The sequence below is a fragment of the Danio rerio genome, chromosome 17, assembly GCF_049306965.1.
Source record: "Danio rerio strain Tuebingen ecotype United States chromosome 17, GRCz12tu, whole genome shotgun sequence".
NCBI lineage: Eukaryota > Metazoa > Chordata > Actinopteri > Cypriniformes > Danionidae > Danio > Danio rerio.
The window spans coordinates 22,464,227-22,488,075 of record NC_133192.1 but is presented as its reverse complement, the minus strand read 5'-3'; the positions used below and the strand labels follow the sequence as shown (position 1 = coordinate 22,488,075).

Below are 23,849 nucleotides of genomic sequence, written 5' to 3'. Positions count from 1 at the left end.
AGCGATGATATATTGTAAAGATCTAGAGATTTTGCAGAAGCGCGTGTCCGTGGCGGCATGACAAACCTCAACGCTTCGCCATGGAACAGGAAATGCTTATAACTCAACCACACAATGTCCGATCTGCCTGAAACTTCACCAGGTTGATCATATTCCTCTCCTGAACACATCCACATAACAATATTGAGTCTATCATAGCGCCACCTGCTGGCAGAAGGTATTTTGGCCTATAACTCAGCCACACAATCTCTGATCTGCCTGAAACTTTACATGGTTGATTAAAATCCTCTCCTGAAGACATCTACATGCCAATATCGAGTCACAGTCATAGCGCCACCTGCTGGCAACAGGAAATTACATATAACTCAGCCAAACAATGTCCGATCTGGCTGAAAATTAACATGGTTGATAAGATTCCTCTACTGAAGGCATCTACATGCAAATCTTGATTCACAGTCATAGCGCTACCTGCTGACAAGAGAAAGTTTGGCATGATTGTGTGTTTTTCTCAGGTTCTTTATATAAATCGGCTTAAATTAATATTGTTCGCTGTTCTCTTGTCATCCTGAGGTCAACAGGCGGCGGTGAGCCCGGGTGCGAGGTCCCTATCATCGCTGCTCGCAGCTTTAATATGGTATTTTTATGCTTTAGAAGAGTCAAAAACTTTTTAACAAGCTCTAAAAATGATGATCCATGGGGTATTTTGAGTTAAAGCTTCACACACTTTGGGGACATCAGAGACTTATTTTACATCTGGTAAAAAGGGGCATGATAGGTCGCCTTTAATGCATTCATACTAAATCAGGGATTATATTCCTATAAAATTATTTTTTTCTAAAAAAATGTCAGTGACTTTTGAACCACACTTTTAGTTTTTTCCACTTTTTTGTTAAATGATTTCCAACACACTGACTCTGCTGGACATCATGGCATTAAAAAGACATTTAAACATTATAATTTTATAAAGAATTGTAGTTTGCCTTCATAGTTAGCCTTTTCACGTAACGACCAAACAAAGCCTTCATTTATCCATCAGTCCAGATAAATGACCCTTCTGTTCGCCACTCACTTTAACAACCCCTCACAGATGTCTCTCTGTCTTATCAGATTTTCCCATGTTGTCTCATAGTAGTTTAATATTTCTGATATCATTGATGTTCTGTGGTGTTTTGGGCTGATGTTAGCATTGGCATTATCTTTTGTCAGCAGTGTCTCACCGCTTGCTGTCAGCTGATGCGTTTCTACACACTTTTTCTTGCTTCTGTATGCAGTCTGAGCTAAAAGTGGACTGAATGTTTATCAAAAAGTGTGACTGTAAGCATCCCTGTGTCTGCTTGACTCTGAGAGGAATCTGTGACTTAGGTCGGTGAACATAGTCAAGTCATCAGTCTACTGGGAAAACTTGCGGCACACTTTCAGTTCTCAAATGGAAAATTTAAAGGGGTAGTTCACTCAAAAATGAAAGATGATCACCAGCATGATCATGTTTATTAAAGATTTATTAAATTAAAATATATCTGAATTTAATAGGGTGTCAGCAGGGTCTTTAAAAGTATTTTAATTTACTGAAATATAGTGCTCTAAGTCTTAAATCATTTCTAACCGGTCTTAATTTTCCTATGTCCAAGTAAAGCTAGCCTATCGGGCTTACACCCAATCACCAACAATCAATGTTAAAACTTTTTTTGTTTATATTAAAAAAAATACAATTGTAATGCATCCCTTTACATTATCTTCCATTAATACAAAAACTATTTACAGAAGTAACCAGGCCATTAAAAAAAATCTTAGTGCTTAGTCCTGTATATGTCAAATTTCAGTTATATTGGTCTTAAAAATTATCCTAAAAAGTATTACATTTGACTTGAAGAAACCTGCAGAAACTCTGTTTAATAGTGTGTTGATAATTACTTCTAAATCTAAAGAGCTCATGCTATTTGGTGTTTGCAGAAATACACTGTGTTTAAAATAGAATTTAGAGTCACAGTTGAATTACAACCTGCTTTTGCAACTGTACCATTACCACTGTTTTAACTGTAATTTATGTTCACAAAAAGGAGTCTCTCTTGCTCACCAATGTTGTATTTATTTGATCAAAATAGAGTAAAAATGTTAGTCATATGTTGAAAAAAATGTAATAATCATTTTCAATTTTCATATATTTTAAAATGACATTTGATGCTGCAACATCAGAGCTAAATTGTTTGCAGGCTTTATATCAGTTATCAGTGTTAAAAAGATTTGCTGATTTGATGCTCAAGTACAATTTCTTGTTATTATCAGTGTTAAAGAAACATATGTGCTGCTTAATATATTTTAGTAAACCATAGTATTTTTTTTTAAAGAGCACCTATTTTACCCCTTTTACAAGATGTAAGGTAAGCCTTGGGTAAGGTGTCTCCAGAAAGTGTCTGTAAAGCTCAAAATACCCATCAGATAATTTATTAAGGCCCCCAGAGTATGTCCATTCGATGTCTGAGAACATTGTGGCTGTTTTTGTAGCCTCTGGCTTTAAATGCAAATAAGCTGCTGCTTCCTACCTACCATTCCCACATGCATGTCTGCTTCTCATCATTTATTGTCAGATAAACAGCAGTCAGTGATAGACACAGATAAAGGTGAAATACAGCTCATAAATCAAAAATACCAAATATCAAAAGTTTATTTCATTTATTTGTGGTGGAGTTTATTCAAGTTTTCATTTCTGAAAGGATGAGTCTCACACAAATTCAGTAAACTCACACACACACACACACTATGCGGCCGTGGTGATAATAGCTTTTAAGAGTTACAATGATTTTTACTGTCTTTATTACAAACATGATCTCTTTAAAAAAGTTTTAAATAGAAAAATCACAGAGAGTTGTAACATATTTTTTCCCTATTTACTTGCAAAGGAAATGTTCTGTGGACATGTGTATACATGTTGATATAGAAACATGGCACATGCCAATCCATTTGGTGGGTAGGGAAAACTGCACTCCTATATCATGTTGTGGTGGGCCTCAAAATCACTGGAATTTGGGTCCTATTTCAACATCAGTAAATTTAAAAAAAATGAGACTTGTTGGGTTTATATCACTCCAATATAACAGTGGACACACTATACTTGCAGTCAGTTTTGTCCAAACAGCTTACAAAAGTCCATCTTAGGTGCCCTTTAACAACTGTCCCTGTAAACAATTGTTTAACATTTATATATGATGCTGGATATAGATAATTTAAGACTTGCACCAAAGTTTTTACTATCAGGGGAAAAGTGTTTTAAAACACCTTAAACTGTCACATCATTTGCAGATTTTTAGTTTAATGTTTATTATTATCATCATCATCATCATCAATGCAGCATTTTTTTTTTTTGTGTAAATGGAAATCTGTCAAAATGGGTACATTGTGTTTGTTACAATTGACTGGATGTGCATATTTTACACCCTATTTACCTCTGTTAACATTCCAATCATTCATAATTGTTTAGTAAAATAAAATAATATAAAACTATGAAAACTAAAACTAAAACTATTCCTATTAGTATCGAATAAAAATACAATAACTTTTACCATTGGTCTCACAGTGGAATCACCTCACAGCAAAAAGTTCACTGGTTTGAGCCTCGACTGGGTCAGTTGGCATTTCTGTGTGGAGTTTGCATGTTCTTCTCGTATTGGCGTGCGTTTCCTTTGGGTGCTAGGGTTTCCCCCACAAGTCCAAAGACATGCGCTATAGGTGAATTGGGTAAGCTAAATTGTAAATCATATTGTAAAGCATATGCTGAATAAGTTAGCGGTACATTCCGCTGTGGTGATCCCAGATTAATAAAGGGACTAAGCCGAAATGAAAAGTAATAAATAACTTTATCATCTTTAAATATAAATCCATGTCTGGCTAATGATTCCATGCTGGTATTAATAAATACGTTTCAATATCATATTCACTTCGATCAAGATTCCCTTCAATAAAATCCTGACCTGCTTTAGTTTTTCTTATAATACCCTGTTTAATTTAGGAATTCAGCTTCATGTTTATCAGTTTTCCTCTGTCTCTCTCTCTCTATCTCTCTCTCTTTTAGTGCGGGTACCGTATTTTATAGATTTGAAAAGACCGCAGGATCAGGGTATGAATCACACTCACAACTTCTACCTGCAGCCAGAGGAAGGAATCAACATTGGAGTGTGGTAAGAAACACATACAGACACAGCATGGCCTTTCTATCTGTCCTCTTAAGCCTACAGTTTCTGTCCCTCTCTATCTGCCCTGTGGCCACAGCTGTCTTTGGGAAGGGCGTGGAAAATCTCCCGCTCTTATTGAAACCCAGCCTGTGGCACAGAGTGTTTAAATGCATAGTGACAGAGCGACTGCACGGGCTCGTGGCTGCTGGCCATTGGGTTTGACTTTCACAGAGTAACACTGCAAAGAGCCATATGAGCTTTATAGTGCTGATGCTGGAGTTTTTTACCTGCATAAATAAAGCTGTCCATGCACTGTCAGATTCAATATTAAACAGCAAAGCCTTTGATCATAATTTGGGCAAGAACTATTGAGTCCTGAAAGAGTATGTTATTGTTCAAAAGTTATACTTTTATTTATACTTTTATTCAGCCTTTTTATTCATGACTATATTCTGACAATATATCTGAGGCCCTGTTTACACTAATACGTTTTAGTTTTAAAACGGCGTTTTAGAATGAAAATGATTTGCGTCCACACTGGCGTTTCACCTAGCATTTCCAAACAGATCTTGGTCCACACTACACCACTGAAAACGCACATCACGTGACCACACACACACACACACACACACACTCTGGCGTGCACTGCAGCGATGAGAGCTGTGCACGTCGGACTGCTCATCAAGGATCTACCGCTGGATCTAACTATTTTTGTTAAACGTCATATTTAATTCATCTTGTCTATATCTAACAACAAATTTCACAACTTTGGTCTTTTGAATCTTTTACTTGTTCTCAATTAACATATTTTGGCTGAGTTAATATATTAATTAATGTAACCGCGGACACTGATTTTGCATATTGACTGATTGCTTGCCTTTTTTTTCTATAATGTATAAAATTGTTGTACGTTGTATATTTATAATGGCCATTATTGAATAAAAAAACTGATATTCAGCAAAAGAAAGGGTACGTTTCTTATTTTAAGTGAAAATGTTATGTTATAGGCTTTGTTTTGCAATAAATATGCATACAGTGAAGATGACAGTCAAAAAATATGTAGCTACACAATGCCTCAACATTTTTGGTGTCTGTTAAGTTGCTAATATCAAAATTAAAATATGCAGTTCCTTTAATCATTTCATTGTTAAGGAAGTGAAACAGCATCGCCATGGTGATGTGAATAAGGTTATAAAGTAGACTGTTCCCTTTAAAGATTTAACCGACGTGTTCTCGGGAGTTTGTTTTCCATATCAAACTTGCGAAGTCTGAACTTACAAAGAAAGGATACAAGACTCAACTTTGTTTATTCTACCTTATAATAATAAGGAAAAGGCCCCAATCAGATGGGTGAATGCCTGCAGCCCTGCCTCCATTTTCAGATGTCTCAGTGTTCCCCCATCCACACTGACATGGAGCAGCAGCGTTTTAAAGCAAAAACATCCTCTTCAGTATTTCAGAAAACTGCATTTATGTATATATACATACATGAATATATACATAAATATAAATGGTGATCAGAATGGGATAAGTGCTTAAAAATTGCTTTAAAAAATGTAAGCATTGATCATGTCAAGACTTGCTCTTTATTAAATATATTTTATTAGGCTGTAATATTCTGACCATCTTATTCTCTTAATGTGTTTGTAGAAGTTCAATCAACGTACATTCAGACTTAAGTCTTATGATTTTAGGGAGAAAAAAAACACATTTAATAGTTTTAAGTTTGAGAATAATTAAAACAGATTCTCATCTTAATTTTAAATGACATAGAAGCTGGCATTTTGTTAAAAAAATAAAAATAAGAAGAAAAGTAAATTACAAATAAATTCAGCAAGGAGGCATTATATTAATCTAAAGTTAATTTAAATAATTTATACTAAGGATTACTTCATTTAAATTACTACATTTTTCTTTCAAATGCTGTTCTTTTAAACTTTGTTCATCAAAGGAAATATTTTTCTATAAATAAAGTGAAAGGAGATCGGTTACTGTCACCTCTGCAGCCAATGAGGTAGCTCTTAATCAGTTTAAAAGTTCAGCATCACTCTACACTGTTTAAGCTTTGCCGCGTTTTCGTAGACCTTCCCCCAACCCAGCTCCACTTGTGTTTACATCTGCTATGGGAGTTACATGTAGATTATGTTTGCAGCAGCAGCATGTAAGATTCTCAGATGGCATGTTTCTGTATATAATGGCAGTAGCAGGTCTCAGAACTTGCTCTGCCATAATAATCAAAGCAACAACATAGCAAATCTATACCGCCAAGACCAAATACATCAACATTGCCATATAAATATTCATTACCATACTAAATCTCGAGAGTGTTTATGACAGAAACATGATTTATACAAAATAAACACACCAAAACTGTTTTCGGCATCAATGATATTGAAATATTTCTTGATTATTGTATTAGCAAGATTTCTGAAGGATCATGAGACACTGAAAACTATTAAAATACAAATCATAGTAACATTTCAAAAATTAAATGTACAATGGAGCAGTTACTTGATATTGTGAGCAGTATTTTATACTGTTTACTGTGTTGTTTAAATAATTGCAGCCTCAGTAAGCTTTTTTATACAAAAATATTTGACAAATTGTAATTGTTAATTGTACTCTTTTAAACATTAGTGCATAACTATTGTTCTTCATTTCTCCATTTCATATGTAGGAAGCAGTGTTGTAGCAGCTGCACATCTCTTTTGTATAATCTGTCATCGCTCCATCATTGTCCATCTCTCTCAGGCACACAGTACCAGCAGGTATGTGGAGGGAGGCTCAGGCTAAAGATGCTGAATGGTATGAGAAAAGCTTCCAGTCCAGTCACCCAGTCATCCTGTACCTCCACGGCAATGCTGGGACGAGGTACACAAACACTCATCTGATCTTAATAAAGCCAACTAACACTGTGTTTACACAGGACACAACCATTTCCGCAACAGCTGGAGGTTATAGAAAACAAATGGTTCATGTTTTACTTCACAAGTCTTCTACAAATAAGGCATATATTTTTCATACCTTTACTTAGAATGTTTTAAAAGTCTTTTTGCGTCCTATGCACAGTAGGTTTGAGAAGTCATGTAGTGAGTTCAGCTTTTTAAAGATTCTGTTACACAGTTTTTTTTGGTGAATTTACTTAATGTGTCTGTGTGTGTTTGTTTCAGAGGAGGAGATCACAGAGTACAGCTTTATAAGGTAAAATAAACAACAATTGCATGAGTTTATACTACAGTTTAAGGAATAGTTCACCCAAAACTAAAAATTCTGTCATTTTTTACTCGGCCTTGTTTCAGACCGGTTTGTCTTTTCTTCTGTTGAACACTAAAGAAAATATTTTGAAGATAGCCAAAAACCTGCAACCATTGATATTCATATTAGGAAAAACAAATACCATGCAAGTCAATGGTTACATGTTTTCAGCTTCCTTCAAAATAATCTTCTTTTGTGTTCAACAGAAGAAAGAAATTCATGAACATTTGGAAACTACGTTTGGGCGGACAATTAGTGAATACTTTTTTAGGGGGGTGAACTACACCATTAGGAAACAAAAACAAAAAGTAGAAACAAATGAATTATCTTAAAAAAGTGCCTGTAATGTGACAGATTTTAATAAGTCTATTAAAGCAATGTCTGACATTTTCTCTGCTTGTCTCTGCAGGTTCTCAGTTCATTAGGCTACCATGTAGTCACGTTTGATTATAGAGGTATGTTGGGTTTCATTTTTAATGCATTGTTGTTTAATGCAAGTAAGAATCCCATTCCCTGTGCCTAGTGAAGCATGGATTTGTTTGTTTCTGCAGGTTGGGGAGACTCTGAGGGCAGTCCTTCAGAGAGAGGCATGACATCAGACGCTCTGTTCCTCTACCAGTGGATAAAACAGCGGATTGGACCGAAGCCGCTGTACATTTGGGGTCACTCGCTCGGCACAGGGTGACATCAACTTTCCTTTGATTTCTCTACATGCAGAATTTCTAGTTCTTGGAGAAAAATTTTGACATAAAGGCTCTGATTGTGTAAGCCACTCTGGTGTTCTTGAGCTGCTGCTGATGCTGTACGTTCCTGTTTTTCCAGAGTGGCCACTAACCTTGTGAGACGGCTGTGTGACAGGGGTACGTGAACATGTGTTTGTGCATTTGTGTGTCCTTTTGGGCAGGAACATTGCAACTGAAAACAAATATGAGCCAGTCATGTTAAACTGGTTACAACAGAATGAACCTGTATTATTTAATGACCAGCACCTATTTACCCAACATTCCCAGCAGTCACTTTGAATAATTGGATAAATGCTGTGTCTTAATAATTATTCATGAACTAAGCCCCAGAAGCAAAGCATGACAATGCAAAACATTCTTTTTTGGCTTAGTCCCTTTATTCATCAGGGGTCCCAACTCAGAAATGAACTGCCAACATATTCAGCATATGTTTTTATACAGCAAATGCCCTTCCAGCTGCAACCCCATACTGGGAAACATCCATACACACTCATTCACACACATACACTACAGCCAATTTAGTTCACTTATTCAATTCACCTATAGCGCATGTTTTTGGACTGTGGGGGAAACTCACACCATCACGGGGAGAACATGCAAACTCCACACAGACCATTCTCGAATGTTCATGCTGTGAGGCAACAGTGCTAACCACTGAGCCAACCAGCATGACCTTCTTGTTGACTAAATAATCAGTAGGCTCAGTCATGGAAAATCCCAAAGTGTGAATTACAAAACTTATGTGAGTTATTGAAATGAATGAAATCATAAAAGATGCAGCCTGATCTCACATGGAAACGTAACTATTTTACATTTTGTCAGTTTAGTGGCCAATTTGTATGAATTCATTCGAATTCAGTCATACAGAATTGTAGGATTTTTAACAGAAGGTATGGCACCAGACTACACTCCTTAACCTAACCTTCATTGGGAGATGCGAAAATCGTACTAAATTGTACAAATGAGATCGTACAAATTCATAAGAATTAACCACTACATACAAGTCAATACTCTTGTTCACTATGAATCAATAATTGAATAAATAGTAAATGTAAAGACATTTATACAAGGATCCCACAGGCCATGCAGTTTCTGGAATATGGAATTTCAGAAGTACTATTCCAGACATTAAAAGTGGAATAGTAAAAAGCTGTAGTTCTTTTGTCCAAGTCATGGAATGTCAGATTTTTTCTTTGTTACTTTAAATTTTAGTTTCAATTTCTCAAAATTTAATATCAGAATCAGTTTTATTGCCAAGTGTGCTTCACACACACAAGGAATTTGTTTTGGCTACAGAAGCTCCCAGTGTACATAAAGTGATAAGTGACAACAAAAAATAAATATGAGAAAAAAAAATAAAACATGATAAACATTAAACAGAGATGCAGTTAGTCCAGAAATCTGGATGTTGAGTTTTATGTACAGATTTGTTATAAATATACAGGTCATAAGGTGCTGTGTACAAATGCGAATGTAGAAAGTATTGCATTGTATGTTGATGTAAGGTGCTGTGTACAAGTGCGTATGAGAAAGTATTGCACATATTTATTGCACAGTAGGGGAATAGTTAACTGTTCATGAGATAGCTGGTCTGAGGAAAGAAACTTTTCTTGTGTCTGGTTGTTTTTGTGCTTGGTGCTCTGAAGCGCTTAAAGTGTAGGAAAGGTAGTGCCAGTGATTTGTTCAGCAGTCCGGACTATTGGTTGTTATATTTCTATGCTATATGTTTTACTGCATTGATTTCAGCAGTGACAATTAAACCACACTGAACTGAACTTCAACTTCAAACTAGACTTACACAGTTTCAATTTATTAGAACTTCTATGTTAAGCTGCAGTGACACAATCTACTTTGTAAAAGCGCTATAGAAATGATGGATTGAATTGCTTTTTATACCATCAAGCTATCAAATATGAGAGAACCCTTCACACCACACAAACTGTAAATACCTCAGATTTCTTTCATAATAATGATTGATAATAATCATCCATTGTTAATCTTACAGTGGCTATTAGAGTTCTACAAAATGATAATCAAGCTTACATCATTTTGAAATCATGCAACGCACAACAGTGGCCTGTTTTTCTGTTCATTATAACACTAAACTCAGATTTATAGTCAGTGAAAGTCAGAGAGTTTTAAGTGAGATACTAAGTTTATAACATTACAAAAATTGTATTTTAGGATGCTGATCTTCATTAAAAAAAAACCTAAAAAGAATCAGTTTCCACATATAAAAAATACAGCAGCACAAACAAAGCACCAAATCATAATGTAATCTATATTATATCATTATATTATCATGTTGTAATTAGCAGTATGAAATTATTTATAAATTACAATTATACAATTATCATTCAGAAGGCCAGCATTCAAACTTGTTAAATAATTACTTTATTTAGCTTTAATTGACATTTTTAGGAGATAAAAAACACAGACGTTTCAGCACAATGCCTTCCTAAGTGCTTTTCACTCCACCCTCTTATTCCACAGTCAATCACATTAGGTCATTAGTTAGACGACTACTCAATAGTTAAAAACAAGCACATATTAATTTCAATATAGCTAACATAAGGAATATTTCCTCCACCTGTAAATTCATAATCCCCATTGTACAGGAAAATAAAATTTGAATTATTATCATTCACTTATTTATATCCTCATCAACTGATACAATAAAATTCAGACAGTCCAAAACATTAAAAATGCGTGTAGATAATGTTGTAGATAAATGATACAATATTAAAGAAACACTAAAAGAACACTCCCTTATTTATTCCTTATGATGTAAGTGATTTTAGTTTATGAATTCAGAACACTTCTTTTTGTAACAATTTTTACTATAGTTTTTATTTTATTATACAATTATCGCAAATTATCCTGATTGACAACATCACAGTTTTTTGTTTGAACTAAAGAAAGCCACAACTCAGTGCTGATGTTTCAGAAATAGACAAGCACTGGATTAAAGTGAACTGATGTAATTACCAAGCAAGTCTAACACTTAAGACTACGACTTATGTAAGGCTGTATTTGAGCCATTCCGATGAAGGAATGATTGTGTTTCTCTTCCTCTGTGTTCGCAGGAACGCCTCCAGACGCCCTGATTTTAGAGTCACCCTTTACAAACATCAGAGAGGAAGCCAAGAGCCATCCCTTCTCCATGGTCAGAATACCAGTCCCCTTTCACACTCCCTTCATCACGCATTACAGAAACACATCTGACCTTGAGCATTCATATGTGTCATTGTGAACAGGTTTACAGATATTTACCGGGATTTGACTGGTTCTTCCTGGATGCTATAAGTGCAAACGACATCCGATTTGCCAGTGATGAGAAGTAGGTTCTTTTGGTCTTATATTTCATCTATTACTATGTAAGTTTGCATTAAGGGATTGTTTGTTTGCTCTGTGTGTCCACCTGTGCAGTCAGTGTTAGTGTTTATGCAGCACAGTGTTCACACAGCTGTTGAAATGATCATCTGTGGTGTTTTCACATGCTGGAGGAGATTCATCTTCCTCTGAGAGCTTGTTGTGGAAACAGACATTGTGTGCATATATAAATGTCTTCAGTATTTAGATTGATGCGAGCATTGTTTTTCAAGTCACAGATGGAGTTATCACAAAATTCATTACATTACCTCCAGATGAGTACTTGATGATGATTTTTTTGTCTATTCAATTAGCATGTAATGTAATCTGTTTGAGATTAAACAGCCTCTGCAAAGTTTGCCAAGTACGATGCGATCCTGGATTAATATCTGTAATTCTGGAGCATAATTTTTGCATAAACATGCATATTCTCTACTCCTGAACCCAACCATAACTGTAAATGATTCCCAAAATCGAGGGGAATAATAGTTGGAAAACACACATAGAACTATGTAAACCTAACCGTAAGCCTAAACTGAACATTAAGAGTAAACCTATCCCTTAATTCTGATTGGCTGATCAGATCTAGAACATTTTAGGACCATGTCCTACTTGGTGAAATTAGGTTGGCAGCAAAGTTACAACACTGCAGTTTTAATGTAAAAGGAGGTTTTTTTTTGTTTTATAAATTCATATTTTAAGGCCAACAACAAATGACTACCTAAGCCTAAATTAAAATTTTCCTGGGTTTTTGACCTCATGAATTGTAAAATTTTCATAAATCCCACCCATGATTATGATGTTTTCTTGAAAATTCACTAGGTGGTTGACTAATTCGAATATATTGGGTAATACTAGCCAATGAGAGCACATTGTATATTTTTGAGGGAGAGGCTTTATAGAACAAGGAAGTCAACAGAGCATTTTAGGAGAATTGAAACAATGGTGTAGAATTGAAAAGATTGTTCACCCAGAAATTTAAATTCTGCCATCAATTACTCACCATTGACATGTTCCAAACCAGTTAGATTTTTTTTGTTCTGTTAAACACAAAAAAAGATATTTTGAAGAAAAACTGCAAAAAAATGTTAACTCAAAGGCAACTTGCTGCAAAGCTTTTTTGAGTTGACTCAACTTTCAACCCAAGTATTGCACGTTTTGCTCCTTCCCATGAAGGGTTTAAGGGTGTCCCGATTCTCTTTAGCTTGGAAGGCGTAGGGCTAAGGGGAAGGGGTAAAAATAGCCCTTCAAATGAAGATTTTCCAGGATGACAATCAAAACCAAGGGGTAAGAAATTTTCCCAAAATACACCAGCCACAACGGCAGGGTAGCTGTACCCAGAAGTAAGGAGATCCATAAATTAGTTTTTTTTTTTTGTCATTATTACGAATTTTTACAACAAACCAGCATGTTTTAAAATATTCATGACCATGTTCATGTTTTACCGTCATGCTTTAAAAAAAAGAAAACGCTAAAATAAAAACCGCTAAATTGCGTTATCTATAATCCCTAATAAAAACTGTACAGCAGTCTGACAACATTCTGACACTCAATTACACTCAAATACCCTGTCAGTAAAGTTTAGAGGCTGGAAATGAGCTTTTTACAGTGTCTGCTATAATGTAAATGTTGTTTTTGGTGTGTTTACATTGATGAATATAGCCACTGTGTAAATGTGCAGTAAAGTTATGATCTTATTGCAACATTATATCATTATGATAACATAAAAAAATGGCTTCAGTTATTTCTAGAAGATAAATACCAAAAATTAACACAACTGGAATAACTACAGCAGTCACAATTGTTTAATCTCAAATGCAGCATGAGATCGCGATGACATATGCATGTGCTGTAGTGCTGTCCCATTTCTTAGGGGTAACTTTTAAAGCCCTTCCCTTTCACACTCGGTTTTGAGGGCCTAGGGGTACGGGTACGAAAATAGAATTGGGATTGAGTCTAAGTAAACTCAAAAATGTCCTGAAGCTGGTTGCTGTAAAATTTTAAGCCTAGTCAACTTTTTTTTTATAGTGTGGAAACCTGTAACCATTGACTTTCATATTTAATTTTACTTTTATGGATGTCAATGGCTGCTGGTTTTCAGCTGTTTTTCAAAATGTCATCTTTTAGGTACAGCAGAAAAAAAAAAAAAACATTTGGAACCACTTAAGTGTGAGTAAATTGAGTAAATTTTCATTTTCGGGTCAAACTTATTCCTTTAAAGTAAATTGTCTCAAAAATAAATAGATGAACGAAGCATGAACAGGTCACACCATACAAACAATTAAGCCTTTAAATAGCTTCCTCTTTAAAGAAAATCAAATTGTGGGTGTGTGTGTCAAATTGTGTTTAAAACTGTCAGAACCTGAAGGTCCTGTTTTTGTTTTGTCGTAGTGTGAACCACATCTCATGTCCAGTTCTGATCCTGCATGCCGAAGACGACACAGTTGTGCCCTTCCAGCTAGGGAAGAAGGTAAACATTGATCACACAATGATGAAGCTCGTTCCAAACTGAAACAATTATTTTTAGTCTCTAAATTCTGATTGCATGAGGTATATTCAGAATAAATTGTCCATATTAAAACCAGATTGCTGCTGTTTTTAAGAGCATTTGACAAGTCTGTATTTTTATAATAATATTATTATATTTACTTTTATATGCTCGTTATGTTCTTGTTATAAAACGCATAAATAAAACTCTCTTATCTTGTCATCAATAACGTGTTATTTGCTGATTCTTGTGTATTAAATCTGTCCACTCACAGCTGTATGATTTGGCGGCTCAGAGTAAAAGTCTGAATGGTCATAAGGTCCAGTTCATCCCATTCTCCAGTTCTCTGGGCTACAGACACAAGTTCATCTACAAGAGCCCACAGCTACCAAATATACTGAGGTGAGAACGCTTCACAATCTGCTGAAGTCTCTGCTCTCCCTGCTGACAAAACATTTTCACTACACTCATCTTTCTGGAGCATTGGTTGCAAATACAGGCTATATTTAGGATTGTGCCAGGCGGTGTAGTTTTTATATTCTGACCCTAACCAACAGTCAGGGAGAAACTGAAGTCACTGTCTGTCTCTATTTCATTTTTGATTTGGTTTGTACTGCTACTAATCCAACAACCCTATCTCAAGTAGGAACGTATAACACAACTGATTTCAATAATATTTAAACCAGTAAATCAAGTAATCTAATAAATTTGGACAAGTTTGCTGGTTTTGTAACCAGTTAATCTAGTAGTCCAGTAAACCTCCTGAAGATGTCTGTAACAGATTCATACAGCAATGAAACACTGCCATCTTTAATTGAATATTGATGAATAAGGGACTAAGTAGAAGGAAAATGAATGAATGAGTATAATAAATGTTGTGTTTAACAGAATAAAGCAACTTATAAAGATTTAAAACAAGTAAAGGCTGAGTAAATGATGTTTATTTTGGGGTGAACTATCCCTTTAAGATGTTTTGTGACGTTTGTCCAGGTCATCCAGATCAACATTAGTATTTCTAGAGCTGTGGAAAACACTGTTGATGAACCCAAGCTGTTTCTCTGAGAGATGTAATGTGTTGCTGTTGTCTTTGTGTCTCAGTGATTTTCTAAGAGCTCCTCATCCCCACGGTTAGTCCAGATCTCCTCTTTCCCGTGTCCCTGCGCATGAACTCAAGACACTCCGGCTCTTTCGCATTTGGTTGTTCACTTAAACCCTACCGAGGAAGGAAGTGCTCATGTTTTGAGAGCGTGACAGGATGATTTGACTCTCCTCCTCCTCCTCTGTTGTCATTGTGAATCTGAAGCGGCAGCTGGAGCACAAAGTATGCAAAATAATATGCAAATACGCACTGAAATAATGCTTTAGTCAGCAGAATGAAGTTTTAACGACTGCAGAAATTAAGGTCAAAGGGACGAAACGGGACACTGATGTCACAACTCGCTGACTGCCGTTCACTCTTTTTTTTAAATGAGCGTATTTAATAACAATAAGATCGACATTATCATGGACCTGAAAATCCACTCAATGTGAACAGCGAGTTATTTTTAGGTTCAACTTGAAATCTTTCAAATAAAATGTCTTTTTCTGTTTGTATTTTTCTTCCCTTTTCTGGTTTGTAATGGAGGATTTTGTGCTGCATTGGCATTAAAGCTCTGAGGTTGTTTTTATGGGATGTTCTTGTGTGTGTTATGTGTATGCTGTTGTGTTTGGTTGCTCCATATGCAACCCAGCTGCGATCACAACTGAATGAGCTTTTGAAATCCATTACTATTGCTTTCATGCATTTTGTTGATTGATGCTTGTTTGCATGTCTGTTACAGGGCAACTGAATGTTGCACAATCAAAAGAGAACAAGAGTGTGTTCAAAATCTCTCCTTTTTTGTTGTTTATGTGGGTTAAATATATATTTTTCAGTCTTTAAATTCACTTTGCACATTCCAAAATAATAAATGAATACAATTATTTACTTGCTAACACAATATGTTGAATACACAGATCAAAGCCTCAGTGAAAATATTGAAATCATTTCTTTTTTAATATTACATTAAGTTCTGTGCTCTTTTCATTTTAGGACCCAGCTTCTCTATTTGTTTAAAATGTGTTTTTTTTATGGTTTTTTGAGTCTATTTTGATATACACAGTGCTCAGCATATATGAGTACAGCCCTCACAAATCTGTATTTTAAATTGATATTTTCTATAGGATGCTTATATCTGTGCATATACATTACATCAGCACTGAAGCCAAATTTGGAGCTAATCTAGCTAAATAACTTACGATAACAGTCCAAAAATGAGTAGCCCAAGTTTATGTTTTAGGGGAAGTATATTAAATAAAAATCAAGATTTTTTTTTTGAAAAACATAGTTGAAATCTTGTAGTTTTTTTAAAATGTATTCTTTATGTTTCTAAAGATATTCTGTGAAATCCGTTTAATAAATGTTTTGTTTAAATGCACCAAATTATATTACCTTAATTCACAGAGAAATTGTTAAAAATATTAATATTCAAAATGGGGTGTGCTCAATTATGCTGAGCACTTTATTTATGTTATGTATTATGTTTCATAGCTGAGTTTACTTCAGTTTTTAGCAGTGTTGTGGGTAACGCATTACAAGTAGCGCGAGTCACGTAATAATATTATTTTTTTAAGAAACAAGTAACACATTACTTTTAAAAATTAGGTAATAATATTTGAGTTAAAGGAAATGTTTGATAATCTTGCTGTTAAAAATGAATTTATATAATCAATGGTAAAGCAGAGACTTAAAGTGTGATCTCAGTCGCTTTATAAATGGATAGAATTAGATGAAAATATTGGATGTCTTTGGCTTTGGAAAGATGACTGTAATTTAAAAGTCAATGTAATGTTATTTTTATTATTATTATTAATATTATTATTATTATATGCGCACACACTTTGGTCAATTTAAATGTATTTTTTATAGTATAGTATTTTATTTTAAATGTAATTTCTGTTTAACAAATGTTGGAGTGGAAAAGCACATTCTGAAATATTATGTAAGTTAATATTCTGTATTGTTTGCTGGGTTTTATAATATAATTAAAATCAATGAATACAAAGTTGAAAAAAAAAATATTTAAGTTACTTTTTAAAAAAATGTAACGTGAGTTACTTTTTAATTTGGTTAATTCACTTAAAAAATAAACTGCTGGATTATATAAATGAAAACTGATTTTACCTCACTAATGAGATGAAATGTGTAAAAGCAGCAAACACTTGCTTTAAACTTTCATTAATCTATATATACGGCATAGAGCTCTGCAGTCAGGAAGTTCCCTAAAGATAACATTATCCTACATTCATTTTTTATGTGTTTTATTAAGCTAAATAAAGGTTATACAGTGTGATGTTAATTGCAGAGCTCATCTATATAAAAAAGGAAGGAAAAACCCCTGCTAAAAGAGATCAACCCTCAGCTAGGTCAGAAAAGTAACGCAAAAGTAACTTAAGGCATTACTTACCATAAAAAGTAACTAGTTACTCAATATTGTAATGCATTACTTTCAAAAGTAACTTTCCCCAACACTAGTATTTAGTGCATTTGTTTCTTCAGAAATAATCCCAAGATGCCAATTGATTTATTTAAATTGTATATTCAAAGCATTTGTGCTGTTTATTTTTGAGCACACTGTCATACTTTTTTCAGAAAGTGTAAAAAAAATCACTTGGTTGAAATAAATAGAAATGTTTTTAACTTTACTGTTACTTTTGATCAGTTTAATGCATCCTTGATAAATAAAATTATTTCTTCCTCGTTTAGTTTTTTTAATGCCAAAAAGAAAATAAACTCGGCCCAAACTTTTGAATGGAAACATTTGAAAAAAATTGGAATCGTGTAATTTCTAAATGACCCAAAATGTATAGTTGAAGTCAGAATTATTAGCCCCCCTGAATTTTTAGCACCCCTGAATTATTCGCACCCGTTTATTTTTTCCCCCAATTTCTGTTTAAGGTAGAGAAGATTTTTTCAGCACATTTCTAAACATAATAGTTTTAATAACTCATCTCTAATCACTGATTTATTTTATATTTGCCATGATGACAGTAAATATTATTTTACTGGATATTTTTTGAGACAATTCTATACAGCTTCAGTGACATTTAAAGGCTTAATTAGGTTAACTAGACGCAGGTTAGGGTAATTAGGCAAGTCAGTGTATAATGATGGTTTGTTCTGTAGACTGTCGGGAAAACATATAGCTTAAAGAGGCTAATAATTTTGTCCTTAAAATGGTTTTTAAAAACTGCTTTTATTGTGACTGAAATAAAACAACTAAGACTTTTTCCAGAAGAAAAAATATTATCAGACATACTGTGAAAATTTCCTTGCTCTGTAAAACATCATTTGGGAAATATTAAAAAAAGAAAAAAATGTTTAAAGGGGGGCTAATAATTCTGAATTCAACTGTACTTTAAGTGTATATCTTCCAATGGTTTTAATTGAATTCCCAATATCTAAATATATTGTAAAAGCTTTTTAACATGCACAGTTTTGAAGATTTACATTAAATGTGGGCAATACTCAACACTGAGATTCAAACATTAAGCAATAAAGGCTCATCTTTGTTTTGCTCTGACATCTTTTCTTGTATATATGATGAATATGTTTCCTTCACATTGTGCACTGACCATCTGATAATGATTCATCTGCAAATGAGTATCTCAGACTGTAATGCAGGCCGTTTGAGCAGATCTGCTGTATTGTTGCTGTGTGTCTGGTTGTTTTTTGAGCTGATAATGATAGCGAGGTTATGTGTGCATGCAAGCTTCAATCGTAGATCTAGACTGCCTCTGTTTGTACACCACCGATGTTATTCTCACAAATAGTATCACAATGTTTTTCTTCATTGTTTGATTTTCCTCTGCCGGTGTGTTAGATGTGAGATCATGATGGTCTGATGCAGTGGAAAAAAAAAACACCAAAATATCTTAGCTTGCGAAGGACTGTGTAGAATTGATGTAGAAATGATCATGTTTAGAGAGTTTATTAGATCTAGAAGTGCAATAATCTAAAGCTGAAGGACAATATGTAAGACCAAAAAAACACATGCATATATATTTAAAAATGACGAATTCATTTGTACTAGAATGTAAAAATGGACCACAGTATATTTGGATGTCACTGCTCTGAACACAGATTTGATTCTGCCGTCTTTGTTGATGTTGACCAAACTTTGCATATTTGAATTCAACATTTCGTATATTTAATTACTTTTTTGTTTACTTTGTAATGAAAATTGAAATACTGCCCAGTTATTTCAGCAGCAACTGTTACTTTTTGCGGACGATATCATGAGTGGTTTACAATGTTTGTTTTCTTCTAAGCTGCTAAATCTTACTGGACACATGCACACCTGTTAGTACAGTATGTTTGTTTGTAAACAATAAAGGACTGAAAAAAAAGCTTTCTGGTGGCCATCATTTATTTACAGTGCTGTTACAGTTTTTTTTTTAAACAATCACTGTGACATTTTCTTTCAATACATTTATACATTTAATAACTAGTGTTATATTTACAGAGTTTTACTTTGTTGCTTCTATTGCATTGCATTCATTAAAATGTAACAAAAAATATTTGGTTTAGATTTTTTTGGTAAACAGACTAAATGTAAATTGGTTAAATGGGTAGAATTTGTTATTTAAAATCAGGGTGTTCCCCCAAATGCTGCTTTTGTAACTCTTCTGAAATTAAAACATTGCTGGTGTCTAAAAATGATGTAACAAAGCTTAATATAACAAGCATTTGTTTATCTGATAGACATTTTTTCTGAAAAAGACAAGAAAATGCTGTAAAGGACTATTGTTTGGCATTTGGAAGAATAGAATAAAACATTTACTAACATTTTTCTCTGAAAAAAAAACCTTCCAAATGTGGGTGCTGTTATACAGATTTTTTCAGAACACTAAAGCATTTTAATAATAATAATAAAGCATCTAATTTATTTTGTTTTTGCTATGATGAAAATACATAGTTTCTATGCATAATAATATTTAAAAGTCTAAATGATGCCTTTAAAGACATGACGAGATTTTTCGTTTAATGTAAGGTCTTATAGTCGTCTTATTTTTACATTATAATTATTATTATATTTGATATATTATAGCCTATATGTAATTTCAACTTTATTAGTCATAATTTCCACTTTTAATCTTGTCATTTCATAGGCTGTCAATCTACTTTTTAAAGTATGTTTTTTTTCGCCCTCATCTGCTGGAATTATTAACGTGAGGGTGTCTATTAATTAATTTACGAAATCCCAAATGCAGTAGATAAAATCTCTGATGATGCTAGGCAAACGTGTCATGTAACACTTCTATTTCGTGTTTTGACGATATATGGTTTGGAATCAAACAAACTGGCTTAAAGGTGGTCAAACAAACGCAAGTGCAGGTTGAAGACAGGAGCAAGTGATTTAAATCATGTTCTATATAAAAGCACCTGCATGCGAAACGGCTTCTAGTTCCCACAGGAACAACAGAAAACTACCTCACCTCAGGTAAATAAACCTGCGTATCTCGTCATGAAGTTACAATGTAACCTGTTCACCTAATGTTTCATTCACTGATTTTTTATTTTTTTTTTTGCCTTAGTCCCTTTATTAATCCGGGGTCGACACAGTGGAATGAACCGCCAACTTATCCACCATATGTTTCACATAGCGCATGACCATCCAGCAGCAACCCATCACTGGTAAACATCCATAAACACACGTACACTACGGACAATTTAGGCTACCCAATTCACCTATAGCACATGTCTTCTAGCGAAACGCCAACTGACCCAGCCGAGGATCGAACCAGCAACCTTCTTGCTGTGAGGCAAACGTGCTACCCACTGTGCAGCCACCTAATGTTTACGATCAAAATATTTATATTATTTGCTAATTGATAACCTCATGTGGAACTGAATCTGTCTCAATTCGGAGTCTGCTAGTCCACCGGAGGTCACTTTTTGAAAGCAGAATATCTTCAGCATTGCTTTTCAGATACATATTTATAAAATGTTAACATAAAAACAAATGTCTAGAAATCCTCTAAAAGTAGCCTATCCTTGTAGTTTCTTCATAGCGTTGAATAACAGCAGACCGCGACTCCTGTTGTCAGAATAAGTCAATGAGCAGACATTTTATTTTCACTTTTTTTTTATTATTTGTGTTAACGGTACATTTCATACAGTACTTGTGTAAAACAGCTGAAGGCTTCAGTGCTTGTGAATATTCGAAGGTTACATTCATAAACACATTCAGAACACCTGAAAAGCTGTTGAAAGTTAAAGGTTGCTTTATGGTTGCTTTTGTGTTCTATCAAACCTACAGGCACAGTATTTGGTAATACAAGGTGAAAAAGAGCACGACCTGACCTGACATCAGAGTCAACACTGAAAAATATCTCATTTAAAGCAAATGACACACATGATGGATTCCCTTGAGTTTACGTCAGGCAGCTGCCATGTATATTTCTCATATTCTTATTAAATATTTACAAAGGAAAGTGATGGTAATATTGCACACAAATGCAAGGCACCCTTCAACCTGCTTCGGAAAAGCCTGAATAAAAAGATCATTTGGACATTGAAAAACCACATCATCACATGCATTCTGGAGTCATTAAATGAATGCGGTTTTAATGAGCACTTCTGAGGTCATCTTTACTGACTGATTATATAATGTATTTATATTACTGGAGTTCCTAAATCACCCGCAAAACATCAGTCAAAACAAACAATAACCTCAAAAATGATCCAGGGAATGCTTGAAAAGTGACACTAGGCTATATGCCATAAATATGCATAAACATATTGCTTAAATAAGTTTGTAAACTGAAGCTGGACTATGCTGTCTGAACAGCTTCAATAGAGTAGTCTCAGATAAACAGCTAATTAAATATGCAGTAATGGTAACAAAGACAATCGATTACGGAGATGTGAATAACAGTGATTTGAAATATATTAGGTGCACATGGAGTTAGTTTTCTGTGTGTGATGAGATTCAAAGTGACAGAGCTGGACTCAGGAATTCAGGGAAGGTTTTATTCGCGTGGTTCATTTGGTGGTGGGATCTTGACGTCAGACGGCTCGACACCCCAGATCTCCCGCGCATATTCAGCGATCGTACGGTCACTAGAGAACTTTCCCGATGCTGCAATGTTCCGGATCACCTTTTTGGTCCATTCTTTTGGGTTCTGTGGGGAACAAAATTCTTTATTTCTTATCAAGTTTTTTTTATTTTTTTTGTGAAAAACACATTAGGTTGGAAAGTCACATTACAACATATGTTTAAAAATAGGGGAGAGCGGGGACAAAAGTAACATTTAAAAAACAAACAAAAAAAAACTCATTTTAAAAGACATTGTTTTTTAGCAGAAATATATTTTTGCTGTGGTGACTAACTCACAACAATGGTCTTTCAATATCAGCTGTTATATTGTATCAGTGTAGAACAGAAATGTCCAAACTCGGTCCTGGAGGGCCAGTGTCCTGCAGATTTTAATAATCAGCGAGATAAAGTAACACATGGGTGGGTCAAAAGTAACAACAATAGTTGCTCGATTTACTGGCCTAATCTTGTTTATTTGAAATATATCTGACTATGACCTTGATATTGCTAACTGCAAACATTTTCTCCTTTATTTTTGCAAAAAAAAAGAAAGTATTTTCATTTCACATTTCAGCTACATCAAATGTTTCAAAAGCAATCCAACAATGCAAAATGTTAACATTTACTATAAATTTTGAAAATTTTTATTATTATTGGCAATATGCATTAATCTTATAAAACATACGAGTCAAAACACTGAAAACTAATGTGGAAGTGAAAAATAAGGCATGGCTATTAGCAGTTACTTGGCAGTAACAATGTTACTTACATTCCCACAGGTACTCATTTAAGTGAAGTTTTATTTTAAACTAATTTCGAGAGGAGCTTGTGCTCATGATTGACCCAGCTGGTCCACATTAGCTAATTATGATCCTCCAATCAAAGGATCTCAAATCACTATATATATCCTCATTTCCTTTCTACAACTATCTTCGTCTGGAAGAAACCCCCCTCCTCCCCTTCTTCCTCCTTTATCCAGAATGGGCGGCACGGTGGCCCAGTGACTAGCACTGTTGCCTCACAGCAAGAATACCAATGGCGTTGGGTCCTCGCTGAGCCATCTGGTATTTCTGTGTGGAGTTTGCATGTTCTCCCCGTGTCCGTGTGGGTTTCCCCCGGGTTCTCCAGTTTCCTCCCACCATCCAAATGTGCACTATATTATAAATAAAACAAGCCTAAACCTTTTTTATAATGTCTTACTCTCAGGAAGTTCGCCTTGGCCTCAGCAGCGGGGGAGTTTGAGATAGACCTGAGCTCAATCTCCACTCGCCCTGCAAAAGGGGGGAGCCCTGGGCTCGAGGATCCCTTGAGCTCAGGGCTCTCTCCCGGAACAGCATGCCAAACAAGCTATGTATAAATCATGAGCTAAGTGTAAACTCTTGAAACTTGATTAATTTTTTAAATACTGAAAAACAAGATTTTAAAGTATTTTAAACTTAAGGATGTGTGATTGCACTAAATACCCTGTAGACACGTCAAAAGAGAAACACAACTTTTAATGAGGAAAAAAAAAACTGTAATAATTGACTTTTTGCACATAAAAACAGAAATTCGGGGCCAACCGCAGGACACGGCCCCCGAAATCAGCTGATATTCGGCAGCTCCATCAGGGGTTGCATGTAAATGCACTGTTATAGCCTGGATATTAAAGGTTGTCAGGGCTTTGGGAAAATCACTTGGTTACTTTTGTCTCCACTCTCCCCTA

The 23,849-nt window shown here is 34.7% G+C and overlaps 3 protein-coding genes across 3 annotated transcripts in view; 1 reads left to right on the top strand and 2 right to left on the bottom strand.

Annotated features, from left to right (window-relative positions):
• The window catches only part of abhd12 (abhydrolase domain containing 12, lysophospholipase), a 107,193-nt gene extending 91,502 nt beyond the window's left edge, over positions 1 to 15,691 (top strand). Inside the window, 11 exon segments of the mRNA NM_001076597.1 lie at positions 4,067 to 4,172; positions 6,918 to 7,037; positions 7,337 to 7,367; positions 7,831 to 7,876; positions 7,973 to 8,102; positions 8,244 to 8,281; positions 11,251 to 11,330; positions 11,422 to 11,504; positions 13,928 to 14,006; positions 14,299 to 14,426; positions 15,123 to 15,691. Of these exon segments, the coding sequence (NP_001070065.1) occupies positions 4,067 to 4,172; positions 6,918 to 7,037; positions 7,337 to 7,367; positions 7,831 to 7,876; positions 7,973 to 8,102; positions 8,244 to 8,281; positions 11,251 to 11,330; positions 11,422 to 11,504; positions 13,928 to 14,006; positions 14,299 to 14,426; positions 15,123 to 15,156 (875 nt within the window). The 3' untranslated portion in view covers positions 15,157 to 15,691.
• The window catches only part of LOC141378555 (uncharacterized), an 876,211-nt gene that overhangs the window by 261,028 nt on the left and 591,334 nt on the right, over positions 1 to 23,849 (bottom strand). The window lies entirely within an intron of this gene.
• pygb (phosphorylase, glycogen; brain) overlaps positions 21,187 to 23,849 on the bottom strand; it is a 28,550-nt gene continuing 25,887 nt past the window's right edge. Inside the window, 1 exon segment of the mRNA NM_212809.2 lies at positions 21,187 to 22,229. Coding sequence (NP_997974.2) covers positions 22,077 to 22,229 — 153 coding nt within the window. The 3' untranslated portion in view covers positions 21,187 to 22,076.